The sequence below is a fragment of the Dendrobium catenatum genome, unplaced genomic scaffold (genome assembly GCF_001605985.2).
Source record: "Dendrobium catenatum unplaced genomic scaffold, ASM160598v2 fragScaff_scaffold_621, whole genome shotgun sequence".
NCBI classification, from domain to species: Eukaryota; Viridiplantae; Streptophyta; class Magnoliopsida; order Asparagales; family Orchidaceae; genus Dendrobium; species Dendrobium catenatum.
Genome location: NW_021319083.1, coordinates 17,856,361 through 17,872,307, shown reverse-complemented (window position 1 = coordinate 17,872,307; position 15,947 = coordinate 17,856,361). Strand labels below are relative to the sequence as shown.

Genomic DNA, 15,947 nt, shown 5'->3' with positions numbered 1-15,947 from the left:
TTTATGTATTGAATCGTTTTATGCATAGATTCTAATTAACTCAATCAATATTGTTCTCAAGATTCATTTAAATCTGATATATGTATATATATATCAAGTTTATGCATTGTTATTATAAAAATTATTTTAAGTAGCTGAAGATGGGTTAGCATAGAAATACTCTCCTTTCACTTGGGCCCCATGACAATCCTTATAAAGAGCCAATAGAGGAAATGTACTCATCTTTGAGCACCAGAAGACTTGATAAAAAGGGAGAGCATAGAACAGTAAACAACACAACAGTAAACCTTCTGGTGCTCTCTCTCTCTCTCTTTTTCTTTCTCCTCCATCTGGGCGTACAGTAACAAAAGTAAGCATTTCCTACTGTTAATTGTCACACAAACCTTCTTGTTCTCTCTCAATGTTATGCCTTAAATTGTCTAAAAGCAGAGGAGAATGTGCAACATAGGAAGGATCCCATCTGCGAATAGAGGGAGTAAAAAGCTTTGCAGCTGCTTTATATGGAAGATGAGAGCAATCATGAAGAAAGTGGTGCAAAAAGAAAAGAAGCAAAGTAGTTTCAACTATGATCCTTGGAGTTATGCACTGAACTTTGATGATGGAGGCTGCCATTCAAGAGGAATGGATGCTCCACAAATTTTGCAAGAGCAGGAACAGGCGGAAGGTAGAAGTTACAGAAAGGTGTATGCACTGACCATAGGCTATTATTATTAGAGCATTTTTTACTGTTCTTCCCTTTTGGTGTTTGTTCTTCTTCACTTCTCCAAGTAGTTCCCATGAGACTATTTATGTCATTTTCGAACTCAAGGAAAATAGCTAGATTAACACTAACCTAGCTCCTACTTTGCCTATTTAAACAAATGTTCAGTGTGCATGGTATTAGGCTTCGTTTGGGACGGCTTTCTTTCTGCTTCTTAAAGCAGCTACTTCGTACAAAAATTTTAATTTTTATATCATGAACCTGCTTTAAGAAGTAATAAAAAAGCCGTCCCAAATGATGCCTAAGTCAATTTTCAAACTTACTGAGTTAACTTAGCATGTTTATAGTAGATAATTTGCTTGTTCACCGAATGTGATTATGGCCCTATTGTGGCATCAAAAAATCCCATTTTTCATGGTGTAATGAGTTTTTCCATGAATGATGCGTTGTCCTACACAACTCTTTTAGATCTTGTACGAAGAGGGGAAGCATGACACAATCCCTAACAGAATCTAAGATCTTCACGCATAAAAAAATCCCATTTTTCATTATAATGATCATCAAATTTGCCGACAATGGCTACTATTTAAATTTTCTTTCAAATGTCAAAACTAGCCTTATAAAACTAAAGATGTACCAAACTAGCTCTATCTTAAAAAGGAAAATGACATATTAACCTCTGACATTTGTCATAAAATTAATAAAGACCAAAGACCAAACAAATGAAGGGAAAAAACTCACAAAAAGAATATACTGACCATCACATATCTAAACTAAGCAGGCATGATCCACTGGGCTTCTAAAAGCACTTCACTATAGAGATTGGAATGGCAATCGCATACATCTGGGAGATCCACAATTACCAAAAGTTCAAATGTTAAACACACATTGTCATTCTATTAATCATCTCCAAAATGACTCCCCGATGTCTTCAATCAAACTTAGGCTTCGTTTGGGACGACTTTTTTATTGCTTCTGAAAATGGAGTTTTAGTACAAAAATTAAAAAATTTGTACTACAACTCCGTTTTAAAAAACAATAAAAAAAGCCGTCCCAAACGAAGCCTTAAAGGCTGAACTGATCTAACAGCACTATTGACTAAGGCTTCATTGGGACAACTTTCTTACTGCTTCATAAAGCAGCTTTTTTTACAAAATTTTTATTTTTTTGAACTACACGTTGAGTAGCAGAAAGCCGCCCCAAATGAAGCCTAAGAATCCCTTTAGTTAACGGAATGGGAGGCAGAAAGAGGGGTTGATTTAAAGCTTTTGTTAAAGTAGGTTGATCAGGACTCGGGTTATTTATTATTTAAAATAAATCTAAGTGATAAATACTTATACATTTGTCATACAAATAAACAAGCATAAAGGACATGGAAAAAAGAGAAGAATAATAATAATAATAATAGTAAAGGACATAAAGAACTACATGGTACTAACACATCTCAAGTTAGAAGTAGAATTGAAGTCCGTCATCACGGAATAAATATTTATAAAGTTTATAGTCTATATATTTTGAGGGAACATAAAAAAAAAAAAAAAAACGTAGTCACAACACAACTTGTACATCATGATTGCAGCAGAGAAATGTCACCTTAAAACTAAATAATGTGGCTCGGGATTCAAATTTCACATAAACCCCCATCACTCCATCCAATGAAAAATCGAAGCATCTGACCTGGTTTCCAATATTTTGAGTATTGAAAGCTTCCACTTTAGATGGCCGGCTCTTCTAGTGTTGCTGTGGATAGATCATTGATACGAGGATAAGCTGCTTTGTCATCAAGCTGGTTTTGAGCCCATATAAGCATCTTTAGCAAGCTTGGAAGCTTTGGATCTGAAAGTTGAAACAAGTTAGAACCATATGAATAGACAGACTAAAATCAGCTTCCAGATAAAACAAGGGAAGCTATATTGGCTGGAGTGCCAGCATCGGTTAGAGCAGTACGTGCAGTAGGTAAAATTAAGGTTGTGATCAATTCAAAGATAGTAGCTCTCATTTAATCTCGATGGAAGTCATCTATACATTTACCGGAACATGATTGTCCTAGAATTTTTTATGCACATGAAAAAGATTTATAGGTATTCAGATCCCAATAAACCATATAACAAATAAATTCAAAAATCCATCAATGCAAGTGATACGTCATCACGAATTTATCCTGATCGAGCATGAATCTCGATGCAGAATCAAGTTGGAAACATCAAAAATTAAATTCGGGATCACGTGAACTCCGATTTCAGTGAGCTTATAGTCAAACTGAGCGTCTCGGAAATACGAATCTAACGACACCAAGTTCGACCCAATCCGAGCCCAAATGAAGACCCGACGTCCTGCTTAAGGCCCGACGTTCAGTCCCTACATCCTGTTGAAGACCCGACGTCCTGCTTAAGGCCCGACGTTCAGTTCCTACGTCCTGCTGAAGACTCAACGTCCCGCTTAAGCCCGACGTTCAGTCCCTACGTCCTGCTTAAGACTCGACGTCCCGCTTAAGGCCCGATGTTCAGTCCCTACGTCCCGCTGAAGACCCGACGTCCTGCTTAAGGCCCGACGTTCAGACCCGACGTCCTACCCAAGGCCAGACCATCAACACCCGATCTTCCAAGTGACACTGGGTCTAACACCTGACTCCTTATCTCCTACCGCCTACGGTCCTTCTGACCTCTGATGCCTACTACGGTCCGTCCGACCAACATCACTAGACAACGGTCTTTCAGACCCCAGTTTTCTATCGACTACGGTCCTTCAGGCATTCGTCGCCTACTATGGTCCTTCCAACCTCCATCAACAAACAACAGTCTTTCTGACCCCGGTTTCCTGCCGACTACGGTCTCCTGCCGACTACGGTCCTTCAGGCCAAACAAACATGTATATGTAACTCCTACCATGTAATGCAATCTATATGATGTACATTTGCTACATCAATCCAAGGCCTTCTCCCAAGGAAGGGCCTCATTTGTAATCGACTGCAAATACTAGTGGATTCATTCAAACTGGGCCAGGCCCCGTAGTTTTTCCCCCTTTTTAGGGGTTTTCCACGTAAAAACTCTGGTGTCTCTTATGAATGTTTCACCCCCTCTCTTATCTGTTTGTGTGCTGGATCTTCATACAATACTAAGACGTTAAACCATATATTTCTCTACCGCCGCGAATATTCCAGGACGTAACAGCAAGTAAGCAATTTTCTAAAACAACGGCAATGAAACTGAAAGGATTTGGTATGAAAAAGGCTGGGGCGAGGTTAGCTTGGTCAAAATTTACTCAACAAATCAGCTATATTAAATATAGGTATCCAAATTATAAAGCATAAACATGACCGAACCTTTGGCGAAATTATTACGTGCAGTCACCAAACGCCGTCTAGAGGCCAATCAAGATGTTCCACATCACCAATACGTTGTGGACCGTTACTGTGTATCGGGTGACGTGGCGCATCCTGATTAACCTCCAAACGATATGATGACCACCCGTCATAATCTCTCCAACCTTTGTCACCACAAACCGGGTGAAGATGATTGTGATGATTATGAAAGGGTCCAGGTGATAAAAAGAAAAGAACTGAATAAGATAACAAAAACGTTCACAAACTGTCCAAGTGGCTATATAAGAGAGGGTAGACCAATCAAACAAAAAAAGAGACGAGACTTTTTGTTGTGGAAAAGTTCCTATTCCTTACAAATTCATTTAATTTAGAATATTGTAACTGTTTAGAGCATTCTACCTTTCTAATACTAAAAATTGCTTAGTTGAAGAGAACTAGCTTCATACCTGAAATGACGTAATTTATATTTTAGAAAAGAGTATTTTGGACTGCATGTTCCCCCTCAGACTTTGAATTCTGGTGTCAGACATTACTTTTCATTTACATGCACAGGGGCTCATGTTGTAGCCATTGTAATTTAACCTCTTTGGTGTGGAGATTATTAACCTGAATTTTAATGGAGATCTTCATAGAAATGACCATTGAATAACTGACCTGAACAAATTTATTTTGAGCAGTTTTATTTTATTTTAAAATTTTAATTTAAGTATTTTGCGCATGCTTATGATGAGCACCCATAAAAACAGGAAGTGTCTGAATTAATTTGATTTCTTAGTGGTAGGTTGTTCTATGTGATTTCGGGTGGGCTTGGGCTAGTTCAGTTCATGGCGGATCCTAGGTTCAGTACTAGAATTCAAGCCATATCTAAATATGTGGCTGTTATTATGTGAGTATTGGAAAGTTATAAGGGTTTGGATGCTGCAGTATAGTCGTGTATGATTTTGTTTTTTTTATTCTTGCTGTTTTACCTTATCGCCTGCTACAAGTGCCTGAAACCAGCTTGCCTCATGGATTGGACTTCAAGCATGGCTTTTGAACTTCATACGGTTCTTCATACCGCTATCATATCCATGCGTCTCAGGCCTGGGCTTTTATTCCTGCAATTTTTATGTGTTATTTATGATATAGAATACACCTCCTGTACACAGGCTTTTTGTACCATTTATTTAAGGCCTTCACTCATGGACTCTGGATAAGGATTTCAGAAGATTTACAATACCGGCCATGTTTCAAATTACTATAACTTACCTTGGTTAATTTCGTATGAGTTGTATCAATCATGCATGTTTACTTGAGTTGGGAAGATATTTATGGTTTCAAACCAAGGGTTTTGTTTGACAAATTTTGCAAGATCCTTATTAAAATTCACATTCATAATAACACCACAAATCATTCTATCTTCATTTGATATACTGTCTCAGGCTCTATCACACTTGCTACTTTTGTTGACGACATCTTGCACATTGCAAGTAGTCAATATAATGGCGTCTCAAAATTAAAACACGACCTGCAAAAGTATCTTATCACAAAAGATCTATGATGATCTAAATATTTTCTTGGAGTTGAATCTACAAATAGAAAAAAAAAATCCCTATCACAGAGAAAGTACGGTACTAATCTTCTTGAAGAAACTGATCATTTTTACTTCAAGCCAGCTAATACCCTTATAAAGATTTAGTCCATGTATGATCATGAAGAGCTACTAGATCACCCATCTTAGTATTGAAGTTTCATTGGCAAATTGATTTACAGGAATGTTTACCCAGCCTATCTCATTCGTTGTTGGATATGTTAGTCAAGACATGCAAAAAATCTAAAACAAAAGAATTAAGAAGTTAAATGTGTTCTCAAATGTATCAAAAAGCCTCTTGAAAAATGGTTACTCGAAACTAAAATTGAGTACTTGAATATTAAAATATTTTTTTTTATGTTGAATATGATATCTTTGTTGAAAATAAAAAAATTCAATTCATGATGTTGCATTTTTGTTGGAGGTATCCAAGCCACACACATAAAAAATAATAATTAACTGTTGTGACCAGATCTAATGATCTATAACTAAGGGTGAATACAAAGCGATGGCTCACTCAATATGCAAAATGTTGTGGGTATAAATTTTTTTATGGGAATTTCATTTTCATTACTCCGCTTAATCGCTTATAATAGTATACAATGACAATCATGTTATCATCTATATTGCCATCAATCTTATTTTTCATGAATGAACCAAACATTTTGCATTATTTTGTCATTTCATACATGATGTCATGCTTTCCAAGATAATTATTACCTTATGTCTCCAATACAGAATAAGCGAGATTTCTTTACCAAAACCTTGGGTTATCACCATTTTATCGTCAAGTAATAGGTTGATCCTAACAATTATATATGCTCCATCTTGTAAGAGAGTGTAGGCATATGATGTATGTTAGGAAAAATAATTAAAAAAAAAATTATATTGGAAGAATATCAAATTAGGGAATATACTTATTTATGAATATTTTCCTTTTTATTTATTTTCTTTTATATTCATCCTATATGGCTAGATTTAAGGCTCTTATATTTAATAATTAAGACACAAAAAACCCTTACACAACAAACACAAAAAGCACGAGTTACTTGCAATTGCAATAAACTAAAATCATTCCAGCCTAATTAAGTTCTCGTTTTTAACTAAGAGGACAAGTATTTTATTAAGAGACAATCAAACTAAAAAAGTAAGTAGATGAAATATTTCTCCACACAAGCAAGAAAAAGGAAGGCATTTTTACTGGACTTGCTTCCAAACTGGGACTAAAGCCTTAGAAATTCCAATAAACTGGGTAATCAGGTCAAATCATCTGAAGAAGAGACCAGGGAAAAAAATTGAAGATGCAGAAAAGTAGCAATTATTCACATGGTTTCAAATAACTAGAAGAAATTCAATATGACAGAGCTAGAGAGAGAGGGTCAATATCAACTGGTGCCCACCTTTCTCGTGGCTCTGACTTGTTAATATGGCAGCATTCACCTCACTTGCAGTTTTTAACCGCTGTGACACATCCAAAAGTTCACCATAGGGACAATTCTTTGCATCCTCAAATGCTAGCAGGGCAACTGTCCTCTCCAATTCCTCCAAAAAGTTTTGCTACAATAGAAATTAATTTACTTTAGAAGCCCGAAGTTAAAAAGGCATCTCACGGTCATTCTGTTTCATCATCGAAGTAAATATACAAAACACGATCAAAGAACAATATATCTGCAGCAGCAAAAATACTTTAAATAAATTAAATGATATTTTGATTGTCTTGGCAAAAACAAGAAAAAAAAAGCCTTATGTAAGAATTCCTGAGAAATAAGCATGAGAGACGTAAGCAAACGATTAAAGGTCCGTACATTTTCCTCCCCTCTTGGTGCAAGCTCTTCCTGTGCAAACTCGAGAGCCTCTTCTACTTTTCCATATCGTATTAATTCTATCAGTCTTTGCTGTTGTAGATGGAAATATAGTTGTGGATTGGTATCAAGAATCTGAACAAAAAAAGCATAACCAAATCAGAAATCAATAAAGCACCTTACAAGCGTACTAAATAAAGACAGTATGCCCCGATATTATCATGCTTGTTCATATCTACATATACATAAATCAGTGTACATTGGCAAGCAATTGCACCATTTCAAAACAGAACTAACTAGCTGAGACAAATAAAAATTTCCTGATTCAATGGAAATGCAAATTATCCAAATACACAACAATAACAATGCCATGCTTTTATCCCACTACGTGGGATCGGCTACATGAATCCTTTTTCTCCACTGTATTTTGTTAAGAGTCATTCTCAGTTAACTCTAATAAGAAAAAAAAGGTCATTTCTAATACTTTTTGAGACAACCTAAGAACCAACTTTGCTCTAGGAATGTAAATAAAAACACACTTCCTTTTTCATTCACATAACCTTTAAATGACACAAACAAACACAACAATAAAGCAGTACTAACACAACTTACAACTTATAATAGAACAAGACACGACACAACTTAAAACTTATAATAGTTTTAGAGAAGAAAGATATAAGTGAAATAGGAACCGTGGAGAGAAGAATAGACAGAAGTTCGAGACGAAATATAAGAAGGATAGGGAGAAGAAGATAGCTGGCAACCTATGGCAAACTTGCAGGTTTTAAATGATCACATTCCAAAAATTCTTCAAAGTCTCCTTTTTCACAAAGGAAATTAGTCATTATTTCTAGGAGAAAGAAGATGAAATTGCATTAAATAGACTACATAAATGTGCCACCAAAACAACAAATAGAAACCCTTCAAGACAACCCTCATAATAAGAAGTTAAAGCACTTAGCATAGGAAATCAGCAAAGGGAAAAAACGAACAACCAACAGTTAGGAAACCGAAACAATCATAGGGAAAACTAAGCAGTCAATAGCAGAAAATCGAACAGCCATAGGGAAAAGTGAGAGCCAATAGTAGGGAAAGCGAATTTCAGCAGGGAAACCGAGGGGCCAACAGGGAAAACGAAGGGTCAACAGAAAAAACTAAAAGTCACTGGAGAAAGAAAGCTAGAAATATAAGTATAAAATAAAGAAAATATAAAATAACAACTCTTGACTGCATCACTTTCTAAACAAATCTTTTTAGATTTGTCTCTACCTTTTTTAACATAAATCAAATCTAATATATCTACTCTCCTAACTGAGTCATCAGAAGGCCAACATTTAATGTGACCAAACCATCTAAGGCAACTCTCTCTAATCTTATGTCACTGGATCTACTCCAACCTTTTCACGTATATACTCATTTCACATTTTGTCTCTAAGAGTAAAGCCACTCATCCATTTGAGCATCCTCAACTCTGCAACATTAAACTTAGTTTTATGCTTCTCTTCAAATGGCCAACATTCTGCACCATAAAGCATTGTAGGTCTCACCACCATCTTATAGAATTTTCCTTTATGTTTGAAGGGTATTTTTCTATCACACAACATGCCCGATGCATTCCTCCACATCAACCATCCAACTTGAATTCTACTAATAATATCCTCATCTATTTCACCATCACTTTGAACAATAGACCCAAGCCATGTAAAACATGTACTCTTTTTTAATGACTTGATTGCCCAATATTACAATTCCTCCACTAGATCTATTACTACTAAAATTACTCTAAAAAACTTTCAAAATGTAAGGTTGACCTCCATAATTCAAATTTTCCTTCAACTCCCTCTCGCATCTCATCAAAAAACATGATATCATCAACAAAAAGCATACATGCGGATGCATCCTCTTGCAAATGTCTAGTAAGAACATCCATGGCAAAAGAAAAACAATATAGGCATAAAGCTGATCTTTGATATAATCCAACTGAAATAGAAAAATATTTGGTCAAATCACATTGTGCTTGAACAAAAGTAACAGCTCATGCCTACATATCCTTGATGACTTGAATACAAATAAGCATTATTAACTAATTTCTTTTCTAGAACTCTTAAGTGCATTTCTCTTGGAACTTTATCATATGCTTTCTCTAAATCAACAAATATGATATGTAAAACCTTCTCAATAAATGTATAACTTTCGTAGTAGACCAACCCGGCATGAAACCAAATTAATTTTAAGAAATATTAATATCACGTTGTAACATATGCTCAATAACTCTCCCATAGTTTTAATGTAAGAGACATAAACTTAAATCCTCTATAATTCGCACACTCTTGTGCATCACCTTTATTCTTAAAAATAAGAGCCAACACACTCCCCAATTTATCTGACATATTTTTAGTCTTCATAATAATATTAAAACTTTGAAAAGCCAATAAATTCTTTCATCTCCTAAGCATTTCCACACCTCTGTTAAAATATCATCAGGTCCAACAACTTTTTCACATTTTATTTTTTTAAAGTCTCTCTAACTTTGACTTTACTAATAATACGATACAACAACAACAACAACATCAAGCCTTTATCCCACTACGTGGGGTCGGCTACATGAATCCTTTTTCTCCATTGTGTCCTATTAAAAGTCAAATTCTCGTTTAAATCTAATAAAGAAAAGTCATTCCTAATATTTTCTAACCAAGTCTTTTTAGGTCTACCCCTACCTTTCTTAACACAAGTCAAATCTAATACCTCTACTCTCCTAACCGGGTCATCGGAAGGCCGCCTTTACTAATAATACGATGATAAAAAAAAATCTTTATTTTCATATATGATGCTAAGGTCATTAAAATCAATTGTATTCTTATAATATTCATTAAAAACCTTATCGAAATATCTCATCCACCTAATTAAATATCCTCTTCTAATAAAAATATTTTTTAATATTCATCCTTCATGCACTTCACTTGAACTAAATCTTTACTTTTCCTATCTCTTTACTTGGCAAACTTATACATACATTTTTCACCTTCCTTAATCTATTATATAAATCATTAAAAAGTAAATTATTTGTTGCGCATATTGCTTGTTTAAAGTCCTTACGAGCCATTCTATATCTTTCCTTCTGAGATTTTACATTTAAACCAAAATTTATAATAAAATTTTTATTTTTATTTTTTCCTGCATATTTTGATTCCACTAATTATTTTTACTATTATGAGTTTTTTCTTTTGATACTCTAGACACATACTTTGCAATATTCTTAATATTACTAGCTATTTTTTCTACATAACATCAGTTTTTTCATGCACAATCAAAATCTTAAGATCAAGAAACTTACACATAAATTATTTTTAGCATTTTTTGAAAGCCCTCATCTAATCCAAGGACAACATTATATTTTATTTTTTATTCCGCTCATTCATCTTAAAGTCCAAAACTAATAAGCAATGCTAGGTACACAAACTTTCACTCATAATAACTTTACAAACTTCACAATCTAAACAAACTATTTTCTTATAAGAAAATAATCAATCTAAATCTTACTATATTCATTCTTATAAGTAATCAGATCTTCCTCTCTGTTCTTAAATAAGATATTAAAATTATAAAATTATAAGTTATAGCAAAATTTAAATATTTAATATGATCTTATCACCTTCATTAGTTGCTCTAAACTCATAACCACCATGAATGTTTTTAAAATCTTCTATCACTCTACCAATATGTCCATTTAAATCCCCTCCAATAAAACCTCTTTATTCATGAGGTATCCATTATATTAATTCTTCTAAGTCATTACAAAATTTTAATTTTGAACATATATCTAAACCAACTTGAGGTGCATAAACACTTATAATATTAATATTTTTAATATTAACAATAATCTTTAAAACTATAATTTTATCTTCAATTTTATTAATTTTACAATATTATTCTTCAAACTCTTATCTATAATCACAATTAAATCATTTCTTCTAAGATTCCTACTTAAATATCATAATTTAAATTTTAAATTATCAAGTCCTTATCCTTCTCTCTAACCCATTTAATTTCTTGAATACATAAAAATTTATCTTCCTATAAATTATAATATTTATTAATTTCATTAATTTAACTGTAACAGAACTTATATTTCAAGTTCCTATCCAAATTATAGTTTCAAGGACAAGCTTCTTTACCAGCATCCGTCAATGATGTAGGAACTCTTGCTTATTAATACAATAGCCAGGTGTTAGTGCAACAGTCCTTGCACACTTCTTGTTATATTTACGCTAGGGCCTAGGGGTGTAAATTATTGACTCGACTCGATTACCCGACATAAAAAATTTGGGTTCGGGTCAACCTGTTTAACAAACGGGTCAAGTTCGAGTTTCAATTTTTAGATCCATTTAAAAAATCAAGTCAGGTACAGGTTAACCCGCTGACCCGAATTCGACCCGAAATTGACCTGAGTCCCATTTGACCTCTCCAGTCGCCCCGCAACTCACACACAGCCCACCCGCCCAGTCGAGCTCCAACCGGTTCCACAAGGCCGACCTCGTGGCTCCACCCGCTCGTGCAGGACCAGTGGCATATAAGATTAGATAAAGTCTCCTTAGATGATTTGGACACATAAAACGTTGACCTTTCGAGGACCTAGTTAGGAGAGTAGATGTATTGAATTTAGTCTATGTTAAAAAAGTTAGAGGTAGACCTAAACAGACTAGGCTAGAAAAATTAGAAATGACCTTTTTTATTAAATTTAAATGAGAATTTTACTCTTAACATATACAATGAAGAAAAAGGATTCATGTAGCCGACTCCAGGTAGTTAGATAAAGGCTTGATGTTGTTGTTGTTGAGATCTTCCCCCTCAAACCTAGACAAAATTATAAGAAAAAGAAAAGAACACCTCTTATTTTTAATGCTAGCCCAAAATATTAAATGAAAGCTCAAACATTACTTTCTATTTACATCACTAAAAACACACTTTCTTTTTCATTCACATAAACCTAAAATAACACAAACAAACAACAATAAGCAGTACTAACACTACTTACAAGTTACAACTTATAATAGAAAAAGACACAACACAACTTAAAACTTACAATAGTTTTAGAGAAGAAAGATACAGGTGGAATGAGAACTGCGGAGATAAGTATAGATAGAAGTTTGAGACGAAATATAAGAAGGATAGGGAGAAGAAGATAACTCGCAAGCTATGACAAATCCGCAGGTTTTGAATGATCACATTCCAAAAATTCTTCGAAGTCTCCTTTATCACAAACGAAATCATCCACTATTTATAGGAGAATGAAGGGGAAATTGCATTAAATAGACCAAATAAATGTGCCACCAAATAATCCAGTAAGACAGCCCTCATAATAAGAAGTTAAAGCACTTAACATAGGAAATCAGCAGGGGGAAAATACGAACAACCAGCAGTTAGGAAACCAAACAGTCATAGGGAAAACCAAGTAGCTAGCAGCAGAAAATCGAACAACCATAGGGAGAACTGACAACCAATAGCAGGGAAAGCAAATTTCAGCAGGGAAACCAGGGGCCAACAAGGAAAATGAAGGGGGTCAACATAAAAAATTGAAATTTATTGGAGAAAGAAAGCTAGAAATACAAGTAGAAAATAAAGAAAACATAAAACGACAACTCTTGATTGCATCACTCTCTAACCAAATCTTTTTAGGTTTGTCTCTACTTTTTTTAACACAGGCCAACATTTTATCTTTTTGCTTTAGTCATGGATGTTCTCACTAGACATTTGCAAGAGGATGTACCTTGGTGTATGCTTTTTGCTGATGATATTCTTCTTGTTGATAAGACTAGAGAGGGAGTTGAAAGTAAACTTGAATTATGGAGGTCAACATTAGAGACTAAAAGTTTTCGCTTTCTAAGGTTTTCCTTAGTAGATTAAGGATATTGAAGTGCATTTTGTAAGTAATAGACTAAGTGAGGTTTGTGATTTGGGCATCAATACATATAAGAGTAATCACGTTTAGATTTTGGATTATTGTCAGAGTGATGGTGAAATGATGGGATATATCAGCAGAATTCAAGTTGGATGTTGAAGTGGAGATGCATCGGGTTGTTATGTGAGGAGAATGTAGCCCTCAAAACTTAAGGGAAAATTCTAACTAGAGAGAATGGTAGTGAGCTGCAATGCTTTATGGTGCGAATGTTGCTTCTAAAAGAGAAGCAATAATACTTAGTTAAGTTTTTAAACGTGGCAGAGATGAGGAATGTCAGCGTGGATGATGGTTTACCCTTAGAGATAGGATACAAATGAGCATTAACGTGAAAAGGTTGGAGTAGCTCCGTAGAAGATAAGATTAGAGAAAGTCGCGTTAGATGTTCTGGTCATAAAGGCGGCTTGCGAGCGGTTGGAGAGTAAGGTTTAGATTTGACTTATGATTAAGAAAGGTAGGGGTGACCTAAAGACTTGGTTGAAAATATTAGGAATGACCTTTCTTTATTAGAATTTAACGGAATTTGAACTTTTATAGGACCAATGGAGAAAAAAGGAATTCATGTAGCCGACCCAGTAGTGGGATATGGCTTGATGTTGTTGTTGTTTTGTTGTTGTCGTGGAGCTACTTCAATTTTCAGTATTTTGTTCTAAGAGTTAAAGCCCTCATCCATTTGAGCTCACCCTGCACACTTACTTAGTTTTATGCTTTTTTTAATGGTCGCATTCTGCACCATAAGTTTGTAGGATTGCAAAAGCATGTTATCGAACTTTCTTGTATGATTTGAGGGGTATTTTTCATACAACACATGGCCGAACATTCTCACGAATACAAACCATGATCAAGCCTTGATTCTACTAATATATCTCATCGTTTTCACATTCTTTGAATAGACCAAGTATTTAAAAATGCACTCTTTTTTAATGACTTGATTGCAATGTTAAATCCTCACTAGATGTTATTTACTAAAATTATTTTCATGTAGTTGATTTTAGATCTATCAATTGAAAACTTTGTATAAACTCTTAAGGTTGGCTGCATGAATATCAAATTATTCCTTAACTCCCTTCTATTCATCAACAAACATGATAGTATCTAAAAAGCATACAACTCTTGCAAATGTCTAGTAGAACATCCATGAAAGCAAGAACAATTAGGCATAAGCTGAATATTTGATATATCCAACTAAAGATAGGGATATATGAGAAAAAAATAGGTAGAAAGAATATTGGTCAAACACTTGTGCTTGAAGCACAAGTTAAGTCTGATCATAGTCTTAATGACTTAAATACATATAGCATACTTTAACTCTTTCTTTTCTAGAACATCAGTGCTTTCTTGGGAAACATTTTATCATTAATATTTCTCTAATCACAAATATGATTGTAGAATCTTCTTATCTCTCTAATATTTCATCAACACTTCAATTGTAGTTAATTTCATAGTTTAGACAGCTGATAAATCCAATTGATTTTGAGAAATATTTAGTATCGTTATACCTTGCTTAATAACTCTCTCCCATGAATTTTAATTAAGAGACTGAATTAAAGTTCTAATATATCTCTCAACCTTGTGCATACTTTAATTCTACAATTTCTCAATTTATCTGACATTTTTTGTTGTCTTCACAATATATTAATAATTTTTGGAAAGCCAGAAATTTTTTATCTCCTAAGCATTTCCAACCTCTTTAAATATATCAGGTCCAACACTTTTTCACTTTCAGTTTTCTTTAAGACTGCTAATCTTTGATTTATCTATAGGATATAAAAATATACTTATTTTATTATGATGTAGTATAAATCAATTGTTTTTATAATATTAAAAAATCTTAATAAATATTCATCCTAATTGAATATGTTTCTATAAATATTTTTTTTAATATTCATCCTTAATGACATCATTAAAACTAATTTTACTTCTTTTTATCTTTACTGGCAAACTTCGATACTAATTTTTCTACTTCTTATCTTTATGATATATAATTAACTAAATTCTTTTACAGCGCATATTGCTTACTTAGAGTCCTTACGAAGACGTTCTGATTTATCCTTCTAAGATTTTACTTTAAACCAATTTTATAATAAACTTCTTATTCTTTAATTTTCACGCATTTGATTACACTAAAATTTTTCCTATTAGGAGCTTTTTCTTTAGACACTTTGCAACATTCTTAATATTTATAGTTATTTTTTTTACATAATCATTATTAGGGAAGTTTAAAAAAAAATTATTTCAAACTTTATTACACTATTTAATTATTTAAAGATTCTTATTTTTAAAAATTCGCCTTCTTTGAACGGAATTTCTCATGGCACAATCAAATCTTAAGTCGAGATTCACATTTTTTTAGGCATTTTTTGAATGTCTCATCTAATCAAGGACAACTTATATTTTATTTTTCAATGTCACTCGTTCACTTAGTCAAAATAATAAGCAATACTAGGTACACAACTTTCACTCAGAATAACTTTACAATCTTTGCATCTAAAAAATCTTTATTCTTATTAAGAAAATATTAATTAATCTTATTTCATTCTTATAGGTAACGATCTTATGCTCTTTTTTAATGGAAAGGTTTAGCAATTACTATTATA

General features: G+C 33.6%; 1 protein-coding gene across 1 annotated transcript in view; it reads right to left on the bottom strand.

The window, feature by feature from the left end:
• Window positions 1-2,112: 2,112 nt before the first annotated feature.
• Window positions 2,113-15,947, bottom strand: part of LOC110105434 (protein GID8 homolog) — an 18,873-nt gene continuing 5,038 nt past the window's right edge. Inside the window, exons 4-6 of the mRNA XM_020834943.2 lie at window positions 7,398-7,529; window positions 6,993-7,149; window positions 2,113-2,536 (exon numbers count right to left, since the gene is read on the bottom strand). Coding sequence (XP_020690602.1) covers window positions 2,415-2,536; window positions 6,993-7,149; window positions 7,398-7,529 — 411 coding nt within the window. The 3' untranslated portion in view covers window positions 2,113-2,414. The remainder of the gene's footprint in view (window positions 2,537-6,992; window positions 7,150-7,397; window positions 7,530-15,947) is intronic.